The 12,547-nt window shown below is 32.1% G+C and overlaps 1 protein-coding gene across 5 annotated transcripts in view; it reads right to left on the bottom strand.

Moving 5' to 3' along the window:
- Positions 1-12,547, bottom strand: part of DZIP3 (DAZ interacting zinc finger protein 3) — a 101,356-nt gene that overhangs the window by 42,571 nt on the left and 46,238 nt on the right. For 4 of the 5 annotated variants that reach the window (XM_021669051.2, XM_064374580.1, XM_064374579.1 and 1 more), the window contains exons 9-14: positions 12,067-12,186; positions 10,579-10,680; positions 9,039-9,131; positions 8,171-8,223; positions 3,813-3,889; positions 1,246-1,863 (exon numbers count right to left, since the gene is read on the bottom strand). In XM_021669051.2, coding sequence (XP_021524726.2) covers positions 1,246-1,863; positions 3,813-3,889; positions 8,171-8,223; positions 9,039-9,131; positions 10,579-10,680; positions 12,067-12,186 — 1,063 coding nt within the window. The remainder of the gene's footprint in view (positions 1-1,245; positions 1,864-3,812; positions 3,890-8,170; positions 8,224-9,038; positions 9,132-10,578; positions 10,681-12,066; positions 12,187-12,547) is intronic. The other variant, XM_064374581.1, reaches the window with a different exon arrangement.

The following is a 12,547-nucleotide window of genomic DNA, read 5'->3' as shown; positions in this document are numbered from 1 at the left end:
AAGCCTCTATTAAAGACCAATAAGCTCTTCAGACTACTTGAGTAAAAGCTGCTTAAAATGCTTTGAATTCAATGAGTACTCAAAAATCTTTCTCAAATAATTACTCTATTCTCATGAATTTTTGTTATTTAAAATCCTAATAATGTATTTTTTAAAACCCAAATTTGTAAGTCAAAGATTCTTGCCTGACTTTCTTATGTATCAAACTGTGTCCTTTTCTTTCTCTGCTTATATTATGCAAGAAAACAAAGGTATTACAGAGACTTAGTAAATACCAGGACTGAAATTGGACATAATAATTACCTCTGAAGAAAATCTGGATCAGATCACTAGAAACGTGTAAAGTTGTATATTTACATAGCATCGTCAGTTGTTCACTAGGCTGTAAATAACTTGGGACCAGGAAGTTACCCTGAATAGCACAGCAAGGGTTTCAGTGATGTTGACATGCCTTGAACCCTGCTTTCCAAGAGAATAGCTGAGAAGGGATCCTGAGATATGGGAGAGGAGGTCTGAAGTCTTTTCCATATCAACAGACAGGTTGGGGAATGGCTATTGCTGAATACAGACACTTGCATGAATGTTATCTGATTTTTAAAATTACCTACAGCCAATGAATAGCTGCTAAAATTGTAAACTAAACTAAGGTTCTGCTAGAAAGGAGAAAAAACATATATCCACTGTGTCTAAAAGGACATCTTTGAAACCACATAGTACCTATATGTCATGGTTTTAGACTTTACTAATTTTGGAGAAGTAATAAAATGCCACTTAAAGTGATAAAACTCTACTTAAAAGTCTTCAATGATTTCTTTCTGAAAAATGCAAACTCCTCAATGTGACTAAAAAAATCCTCTTGAATGTACTCTATGAACTCTTTCCTACTTTAATCTCAATAATGCCAACCTTTTTTACTTTGCTGCAGTATATTTTTGTTTCTATACCTTTATTTTTATTTCCCTCTGAAACATCCTTCTCCATTGTCTTCACTTGGCTAACTTCTGCATGCCATTAATAATTCTTTAACTGTTATATTCTCCAGAAAGCTTTTTTGGACTCCTTTAGCCTAGGATTTCCCATGGTATTCTGGAAACATCTCTAGCACTATAATTTTTATTACTTTCCTAATGCATCCATTCTCCCAAAAATGTGAGCTCACTGACTCTCTTGCCCTTTGCACTGTGCCTGGCACAGAGCAGACATTCAGTGGAAGTTTATTTGCTGAAGTAAATAATTATTTAGTACCTTGTTGATAGCAGGATAACATCCTCTGTATGATTTCTGGTACAGGTATGCCTAGGTAGATGGATAGCTGATGGTAATCAAGGGAGATATTCTCAATGGGATTCTCCTTCACTTTATCAATATCTTCTTGCTTCATCCCGAGGCGCAGAAGAATATCTGAAACTTTTTTCCAAATTGAATTGAATTGTGACTCAGTGAGACCATTCATCAAAATCTCACTAAGGAGGATATCCCTGTATTTGCACAGTCTCAGGATGTCTGCAGATTTAGAGATGTCAGAAGATGGCGGTTCCATATTCCATCCTTTTTTGGGTGCAGGGAACACATTCAAATGTTTTATGAGAGCTAGTAGGAGGCATAAGTCAAACTGTTTGGATTGTGGTAACTCCTTGTTTGGAGGATAAAGCAGATGCCATGATCCACCCAAAGGATGATTGGTCCAAAGATGGTTGTAGTAAGATTCCAGCACATTCTTGTGTATAAGAAGCTCTTTTCTCAAAAGAGGGGGTGGCATAGCCTCATCAAATATTTGCCGAACAATGTCAGTACCAGAAATAATAATTATATGAAGCAGATGATAGAAATAATTATAATCAAGCTTGAAGATAGGCATTTCATCTGAAAATAAATTTTGGGAAGTCAAGACATTCCACATTAATGCTCTTTTTCTATTTGGTCTCTCATATTTTATCCTTAGCTCCTGTAGGATAAAAACTGTTCCAAAAGAATGAAGCACAGTACACTGCTTTGCCACGACCAGCGCTCAATAAGCATGCTGCTTTTTCTCTGTCAAAAAATCTAAACAGAGGCCAGACGCGGTGGCTCAAGCCTGTAATCCCACCACTTTGGGAGGCCGAGGCGGGTGGATCACGAGGTCAAGAGATTGAAACCATCCTGGTCAACATGGTGAAACCTCGTCTCTACTAATACAAAAAATTAGCTGGGCATGGTGGTGTGTGCCTGTAATCCCAGCTACTCAGGAGGCTGAGGCAGGAGAATTGCCTGAACCCAGGAGGCAGAGGTTGCGGTGAGCCGAGATCGCGCCATTGCACTCCAGCCTGGGTAACAAGAGCGAAACTCTGTCTCAAAAAATAAAAAAAAAGAAAATCTAAACAGAAACATGTTCCCAAGAAAAAGTAATCAAAGACTAATCGCCACAGAAGTCTTTCAACCATCCAAGGTTTTGTTCAAGTAAATATCTTTGGCAACAAAATAGCATCAAAGTATTAGATCTTTAAAAATTCTGAAATTTGCCAAGAATGCTAATTGTCAATGTTTAATTATGCTTTACTTAAACAATTATACTTTATCCTAATCAGCACTGTCCAACAGAATGTGGTGTGATAAAATGTTTTATATTTGCACTAATACTCGTTGAATACTAGAAATGCTGCTTGGGTGACTAAGAAACTGAATTTTAAATTTAATTTTAATTAACTTAAATTTAAGTAGCCACATATAGCTAGGGACTACTATACTAGATAGCTCAGATCTACATCAAGAAATGCAAAAAGATCTAGTTCCTTGCTACACAGAGGGTAGCCCAGAGACCAGCAGCATCAGCATCCACCTGAGAGCCTGTTAGAAAAGCACAGTCTTAGGCCCCACTGCAGACCTACTGAACTGAAATCTGCATTTTAACAAAATCACCAGATATATCAAATATATGTATAATATTTGAGAAACCCTGATCTAATAAACCTCATCTTCTTACCCCTTCAAAAAAGATAATAAAGTAGATATTTCATCAATAACATGGAATAAGGCATTAAACTGAACTATTCGGTATTTTCCTGTTTTAATAGTGATTTCAAAGGAGAAAAGTAGGCTGAGGTGTATTAGAGAGTACTAATAATTTGATATATGATGGCATTTGGCTTTTGTATGTATATCAAAATATGCGTTTGTCACATAATACAGCTTTATTATTTTATGCTTCAGGATTCTATGTTTCAAGAGATTTTTTAAATTAACATTTTTGCTTGAAATACTTGATATACACTGTGGGGGCAAAGTTGAAAAGCAAATGACACAGGGAGCTTCCTTTGGGTTGCCAAATAAGAAGTTGGCTGGACTGCCACCAAACTATTCTTCCATGAGCCCAGGGTCCCTTAATTAAGGTCTTCAGGTTCTGGGCAGGAAATGTACTAGCACACTCCTAAACAGCTGGCAGCTAAGTTTACAGTAGTTGGTCTCAAACTCAAAATGTTCATTCCTTTCATGTAAGGGTACTCTAATGCTTGCTCTATTAAGAAGGAATGCAGCAAGGGAAGAAGGGTTGGTAGAAAACCTCTGCTAGGACACAATCCCACAGTATAGTTAGAGCTATGCACCAGAACTAGCATGTCTCTCTATAGATTGCCAAGGTAATGTGAGGTCCATACATCTGCTGATCTTCCTGTCTGTGATTTCCAACCTACACCAAGTGCTGCTTGCTGGTATAAACCCAAGTTCAGTGAATGACAAACATAGTGAAGATGTGGTAGTTAATGGCATGAAAGTTGACAACAGAAGTAAAAAATTTTAACATAGTTTTCAATGGAAGGCATATAAAAATAAAATAATACCTTTTGTATTAAATTTTAAACTGATCTTCGGTCTTACATCAGTATCAGCTATTTTCAGAGATACCAAGTTTTTATAACTGCAAATGGAAAAAAATTAAGTTATAGTGTAAATAAAATAATGCCAAAGTCAGTCAAGATTTCTAGTATAAGCATGGCTATTTTCATCTTCTACTCCTAGAAATAATTCAAGAAGGAGAAAAATAATTGAACAAATAAAGCCCACCAACAATGACAACCCTACATTGTCACTTTCATTGGAATTATCAAGTAAGCAGTAGTGCCAGATTTCATACTAAAACAATCACATTACAAACTTCCTTGCAAAAAGGCTGTATGGTAGCAGAAAACAAGGAAAGAAGACTTTGCATTGTAAAATAAAAAAAGCAAGCAAGCAAACAAAAAATAGCAAACTTGTAAGTCCTCCCTGGCCCTCTCTTCACCACATAAATTTTTTGGCAATAACTATTCCAAGAAAACCCAACTCATTTAAGACCTAGTGATTAAAAACAATAAAGATGCTAGTATAACATCAATAAAAATAAAGAAAAATGAAGTAGCAAAATGTATTAACTAGACTAAACACTAGGTAAATGTTGCCATTAAACAGATAGTTTCACTTTAAAATGAACCACAGAAAACAAAACAAAAAAATATTGGACAACACTACAATGTAAGCTTAATGAGGAATGGGATTTTTAACTGATTTTATCTCCAGTACCACTATATCACTGTTAGTTACACATTACACTGAAAAAAATGTAAAACTCTTAACAATATGAAGTTATTGGCAAAGATACTGAGTAAAAGGTATCTCCTATACAGTTTGTGGGGAGTGTACATTTGTAAAACCACTCTGGAAAACAATTCGGCAAAAGCTAGTAAAGCTGCAGATATACACAGGTGGCCTAGAAATTCTACTTTTGGGTATACATTCTGGAAATTTTTCTGCTCATACAGACCTAGAGACACGTACAAGAGAGTTCATTGCAAAACTATGGTTATAGCCAGGAACTAGAAATAAACATCTGTCAATGGTACAATGATTAAATTAGTGAAGTAATAATCTAAAGTTAGGGCAATAAAATGAAAACTCTGAAGTATGATAGTAAGAATGGAATCATACCAAACATGATTTTAAAATGCATAAAAACAAATGTTTCCATATATAATGTTCAAAACAAAAAAAAGTTAAACTATACTTATAAGTAACAATAATTTATAAAATAAGTAGAAATAAAACATATTAAAACAATAGCACAAAAAAAGGGAAGAAATGGAAATCTATTATTGCAAGGTGATTCTTACACTATACATGCTGTAGTATAATATTATTTTAAAATAGACTTCGGTAAGTTAAAAATATGTATTGTAAGTCCTCAAGCAATATCTAATATCCTCAAAAAAGGGTAAAACTAATAAACCAAACCAGGAAATAAACAATAAAGACAGATAAAGAAAACTGAAAACAACAAGGAAGACAGTAGATTTCCAACCATACAAATTAGTAAAGAAAATTCATATGGAATAAAAAACCCAATTTAAAGGCAGAGATTGTCATTTTGGATATACAAAACAAGAAAGACCTATGCCACCTAAAAAGATATATATAGGTTGAAGTAAATGGATGCAAAATACTAAACTAGATATACTTCAATGCACTAATCAAAACAAAGTTGGAGTAGCTATATTAGTATCAGACAAAAAACACTTAAGGCAAGAATATTATCAGGGTTAAAAAGAGATGTTAAAATAAGAATAAAAGGGTCAAATTGTCAAGAAAAAGGTAACAATCCTAGATGTGTGTGTAGCATTTAATAAAAAAGTTTCTAGATTACAATTTGATAGTAGATAAAAAATATAAATAGTAGACTTCAACATTCCCTGAGTAATTTTGATAGAAAAAGTAAATAATAAAAAATGACATAGAATGCTGAAACAGAGCTGTAAACAAATTTTATCTAATTACTATTTTATTCAAGAGCAGAAGACAGATTCTTTACAAATGCAAGTGCAACATTCACCAAGATACATAGTAATATGATCATAAAATAAATTACTGCAAGGGAATTAAACTGAAAGTCAGTATCTGGAAAGATAGCTGAAATATTCCCAAATATTTGGCAATTAAACAAATACTCCTAAAGAGCCCATGGTTAAAACATACACACACATATGAAACTAGAAAACATTTTAAATATAATGAAAATAGTAATAATAAATTTCTACACATCAAAATATATGAGAACACAGCTAAAGCAATGCTTAATGTAAAATAAGTTAATAAAGAACAAAAGTCTTCTTTCAATGATCAAAACTTTCATCTTAAAAAAAAATTAAAAACAAAGCAAATTAAACCCAAAGCAAGAAAAGCAAGGAAATTACCAAGACCAAACATCAATGAAATTTAAACAAAAATATTATAGAAAAATCAAAATTAAAAGCTGATTATTTGAACAGATCAACAAAATTGATAAACTTCTATCCAGAATGATCAAGAAAAAAACAAAGACACAAATTGCCAACATCAGAAATGAGAAAAGTGACATTGCTACAGAGAAAATGTCTCTCTGGCTGAAGGAACCAGAAAACTGAAATGGAATCATGACCAGTAAGAGAATGGGGTAATCCTAGAAGAAAAACCAGTCAGAAAAGAGATCCTCAAATTCTTTCTCACAATGTCTTTGAACACTGAACCGCATGTACAGAACAGACTAAAAGCAGCTCAACTAAAGCCAAAAGATCTGGACTGAGACTGGATTCACCACCCAAGAAAGAGTTCAAAGTTCACATCTAGCCAAGTTAGTGGCCTGTCAAAATAAAAGTAAGATTACCCACTAGAGAATAATGGAATCCAGAATCTCTACAATTACTTTGTATTTATTGTGGTCTAGCTATGTGCCAGGTATTATGCTACATGATGGGAACATCCTAGAAAACAAGATAAAGTTCTTTTACTCATGGAGGTTACACTCAAATGGAGAAGATAGCCAAGAAAGTATAACAAAAGTTAATAAATGTTTTGATAGGAGACATAGAAGAAATATATCATAGAACATCTACTGTAATCTAAGTAATCTAAGTAAGGCTTTTTGAAAGTTTTAACTAGGCAAAGTCAAAGGAGCAGAGTACTCTAGGCGAAGCTTGGAGGTCAAATACTAAACCAGATATACTTCAGTGCAAAAACTTGGGAGGTTTCTTGACATAGCACACTGAAGAAACCAAAAGAAGCTCCGTATAGTTGGTACATATATGGTTAAGACTAAAGTGTCAAGGGATGACAATCATGAGTTCAGCTGTATACAAGGTTAAGTCAAGAGTCAAACTAAAGAATCTCAACTTAATTTTAAAAGCAATCTGAAACTTCTGAAAGATCTTCATGCACAAAATGATATATTCCAATTTTTATGTTAGAAAAGTCCTATTGATGGTTATGAAAACAACAGACTGAATGAAAGAAAGGCTAAAGACAGACACGTTAAGAAGCTGTTTGAGAATTCCAAATGAGAAATAATGATAACCTGATTTCATTTAGTGAAGTAGTAGAGATAGGGCAGAAATAAGAATAAATTTATATTTTAAAAACTAAATTAATAGTGCTTTTTTAAAAGTTACAAAGCAGTGGTAGAAAGAAAGATAATGAGTCCAGTTTTGAACATGCTGAATTACAAATATTTTTGAAAAATAAAAATGGAGATATTCAGTATGGAGGTAGGTATACAAGGTAAAGCTTTTAGGAGAGAGATCTGTGCTAGAGATCAGGATTTGGGCTTCATTAACTAATAAGGGAAAATTGATGCCTTAGATGTCAATGAAATGTCCCTACTAGATTGAAAAATGGCATTTACACTTTAGACAGAAGAAAAAGAGAATCAATAGATTAGGAGAACTTTTATATTGAAACTTCTAACTTCAGTAGCAAGACTCTATAATACCTCTATTAATTCCAGTCTTATCAAATATATTATTCTGCAATACAGTTTTCTCATCTAAGAAACAGGAAGATTCTAATTGTAAAATAAGCTTAGTGGTTTGGATAAGTTTTAAAAGATAGAAAAGTCTTTATTTCATAACAAACTAACTAAGAAAAATATGTTTTATCTTTAGAAAAGTATTATTTTCACACTTAATGGGAAAGTATTCACATAATTTCTCCATATCTGTTTTAGAATGTAAATGTCTAAAATAAGTGGCGATAGAGAGGGAAACAAATGGAATTAAATATGATTTTTTCATATACCTAATACTACCTTAAAATTTAATGGAGCTCCATTAGGTGACAGAAACACAGAAGAATTAAGCAACCAAAAAATATATACAGATTCCAAAAAAGGTAACAGAGTAGTTTATTTTAAACTTACCTTGCTCCTAAATTTTCAATGGTTATATATTCATCCTTTCTCACAACTTCAAACTGCAAGTATTGAGGAAAAAATTAGCCCTAAAGTACTTCAATTTTCAAAATTTTTAATGTTATTTCTTAGCCTTAACATTTGAAAACTACAATGAGAGTGAAGCTAAAGTGAATATAAAACAAACAAAACAGAAATAACGAGGTAAGTAATAAACAATCCTGATCAAAAAAACAAACTACAGTTGACCTTAAAAAAGCAGTTCTACTTTACATCACTATAGGATTTAAATGCCAAATCTGAAATACTAAAATAGCATATTTAAAAATAAAGAAATAAATAAGATACATTTCTATTCATAATTTTGGTCTGTTTAGTTATAAACTAAAAATTCAACAAGATATTTCATTAATTAAAACATAAATGGATATCATCTGAGTGCATTTTATGTAACAGGTACTATATGTGATGTTCTACAGATATTTTCATAGGAGGATATTTACAGACTAAAAGAGGTTCAGAAAGTCTAAAATTATTTTGAAACTTAGGTGTCAAAGAATTAGATAAATTATCATTCTTAATTCATGATTCTTTATTGGTATACTTACGGCATGTTTTGTCTTTGTTTCTCTTTTTGTGTGTCTTTCTCTTTATTTTTAAATTTTTCTTGCTCTTAAGGACACTTAAATATTACTTTGCATAAATTATAGCAATAAAAAGGTCAAAGAGCCCAGTCGCTATCAAAGGGAATATGGCTAGAATCCAATTACGATGATCCCCAAGTCTGTTTCAAGTCAAAAATACTTTTCCAATGAAGGAAAGCAAAAAAAAAAAAAAAAAAAAAAAAAAAAAAAAAAAGATGAAATAAGATACTTACCAAAATTTTAACAATTCCAGGTACATCACATTGCAGCATCCTTGCCATGTCACCTGTACATCCTTCCTTCAAACATTTCTTCGCAATAAAACTCTAAAGTTATTAATAGAAAAAAATCACTGATGTGCAAATCTGATTATATTTAAATAAATGTTGTTAGAAACAAATGTTGCTAGATAGTAAACTGCAATATGTGAATAAATATTTGAGAGGTAGCTGTTCAAAGATGGTCCATTTCATAAATCAATGGATATCCCATTTAAAATGTATTTCACTCTACGTCAAAATTGTCAAGTAGCAATATTACAGACTAAAATGCATTTGCTGCTCCAGAGAAAGCAACTTTAAATAAAATGTACTAATTAAGTGAGTGTAAAAGGATTACTGAATTTCTATCAGGGAAAAGGAAAGAATAAAAATGTTACATCCTTTTTCTAGTTCTGGCCTGTGATTTCCTTTGGTTAAGTTATTTATTTTTCTTTTACTTCTCTTTCTAAAATTCAGTAATATTAATTGGCCCCCAAATCAAGGAAATTGTAAAGTACTTATATACCACTTAAAATTGATTAAATAAATATTTATAAAGTTGTTTTTACAGTTTATAATGTGAGTTCATCTGTTTTATCTGTTAATTCTCACAAAAACCCTATGAAATAGATTTATCTTATCCTTACTTTAGAACTTAAAAAAAATTAGTCTTTGAGTAATTACCAGTCTAATATTACAAATCTAGTAAGTGGCTCAGTCTGGACTTTAACCCAGATCTCCCAACTCCATACTCCATGCACTTTCTACTAAAGCACAATTGCTTTAAAGGGGTTTTCTGTTGTTTGCAGGATGTAAACACTAAAGAACCAAACATTATAGACCCAACTTATGGTCATCAGCTCACTAAAGAGAAATTAATACAGAGCTGGGGTTAGTATTTCCACTTTAATATTAGTGGCAAATAACTCTATTATATGTTACATATTGTAATAGTTAATAATTATAACAATTATAAGTTATATATACTAGTATAACTATTATGTTATTTAATTATATTATCTATAACTATATATAATATGTAACTATTATAACTACAGATATTAAAAATTCCAAATATATTTTTCAAGACTATGAAATTTGTCCTTGTTCTTCACCTCTTAAATAGGAATCCTTAAAATTGTATAATTATCCTTTGTGTTTATTATGAAATTCTATTCTATGATCCTACATGCATATATGCAACAATATTTCTATGCTTAAGAGTATACATTTCTAAAAGGAAGGAAATAAATTGATAGAAACCACTAAGCAAACCAACTAGTAGTGTATCATCTACAAATAACTGTTTAATAAATGATGATGATGAATGAAAAGTGGTAGGGAGATAAGAATCAGAGAGAACTGGGAAAGAACAAAGAAGGTAGTAAAAGAAAAATAAAAAAGAAGTAAAAAGGAGGGAAGTTATGAATAGGAAAAAACGATGAGGAAGAGAACAAAAGAGGAAAGAGTAGAGGAAGAAATGCTATTGTAGTTTTAAGAACGAATATAGTACCTGATCATTTTCACCTGGATATTTTAAATTCTTGAACCTTTTCCAGCAAATTTTGTGGAAATAAACACAGCAATTTTTACTGCACATTAACTGAAAAAATCCCTGGAAAAATATAAAAGTAAGTGTCAGTTAAGGACATAGTGATTCTTATATATACATAAAAAATCATACTAAATCATTTTTAAAACTGTTCTACAATTAGATTTTACAACGTATTCAAAATTTATCAACAGAAATCAGAGATCACCAAATAACTTTACAAGTCATTTATACATCACTAAAGACAGGAAAACTAAGACAGTAAAAAAAAAAAGAGGTGAATAATTTTAAAAAGTTAATATAATATTTTCCATATGCTCTGTTCAACGAAACATCAGAAACGCAGTGAGTGATGTCTATAGAGGAACATGCAATCTACCCATCTTCATCTCTATTTTTACATTTCTCTTTTCCACCAACCCCAGCTCCATACCATTGCTGCCTCAATCTCCTCTGTTACCAATCATGAGAACTCAGATTTGCTGCCTTGGTGATAGCTCCTGAGCTACTGCATTATCCGAGGGTATAGATTGCTTGTCCTTTCCATTGCAGCCTCCCTGGAAACTACAGCCTTGCTTTTTAAAATTTTTGTTTTGATGACAAAAATTAAATTGTATGCTCAGGTACTGTTGCTGCTACATGCTGTTCATTTGATTAGAACCCTAAAGCATTCTTGGGAAACCTTAGGACTATATCACCATGTCACCTAAAGCAATACTGAACAAGCCTGACCATGAGCACTGCATCTACCAGGCTCACTTTTCAATACCTGTCTTATTCTATTGAATAGATCTTGGTCTTCTCCTTCTCCCCACCTACTGCACTGGCTGTACACATCATGCCTTGAAACTGAGATTTCAGTTACTTTTTAGAAGTATTATCTGATTTGCATATCGTCTCATCCTATCTTGTGATTTCACAAAGTCTTGTTCTGATATATCCAGAGAGATCTATCAGAAGTATTCTGATAGCTAAATTTCTTCAAATCAAGGCTGGTTACATTTTCCCCTTGTCAAGGTCCACAGAAGAGATAATGATCACTTATTTAGTAGCATCATTCCTGAGGAGTGACAGCCTTTCTCCTTAGTCAAATGCTACCATTCTCAACCTCTAACATTTCTAACTATAAAGTAAAGCATTTTTAGATCATTTTCACTGTATGGTTGACTGTGGGAATAATACTTATAACTTCAGATGCATGTGAATGTTACAAAAACCTTAGCAAAACCAATTTATTCTTTTATTGACTCATGAAATATAAATAATTCCTGATCGCTCTGAATCTTAAGTTCTCAGAGATAACTTTTCAACTGCTTTTCCATTGTAATTAAACGAAATGCTGTTTAAAAATAATTTATGCATAACATAATTTTTATAATTTAATTTTATATAGTTATATATAATTTTTCAATTACATTTTTAAAAAACTGTTAATGACAATCACAGTACCTTATAACTGGTGTTCTTCAAAATGTCAGCTTCACAAGATCGTTCACAATCTAGGTAACTACAAATGGTCTGCTTCATTATATTACTTTCAGTTGTCTTGATAAAATTATTAAGAAGATGCTAGATTTTAAAAACAGAAATAATTCTCATGAATTATTAATAAAAAATTAACACCACAATTAAGACTACCCATGTTTTACCTTGGTAATGTGTCCATATCATATTCCTTTTTGAAGTACTTGTATATATGTATTTTTTTAATAGAAATAAAACATTCCCTAATTCAAATAAACAATGTATAGGAAGGTCCTAAATTAGAAGTACTGGATTTCTCAATGAATGATATAAACATGGAGAATGGAGAGAAGTGTATTTTGAAGCTATACTTCTCTTTATCACCTAATCCATAGCATAACACCTGGCATGTTCCGATCAAGAATTATTTGCTCTGGCCAGGTGCAGTCGCTCACACCTGTAATCC

This window comes from Aotus nancymaae, unplaced genomic scaffold (genome assembly GCF_030222135.1).
Source record: "Aotus nancymaae isolate 86718 unplaced genomic scaffold, 86718_ANA_hifiasm-v0.15.2.pri h1tg000011l, whole genome shotgun sequence".
In the NCBI taxonomy this organism is placed as follows: Eukaryota; Metazoa; Chordata; class Mammalia; order Primates; family Aotidae; genus Aotus; species Aotus nancymaae.
The sequence above is the reverse complement of the archived record's forward strand: the minus strand, read 5'-3'. Positions and strand labels throughout refer to the sequence as shown.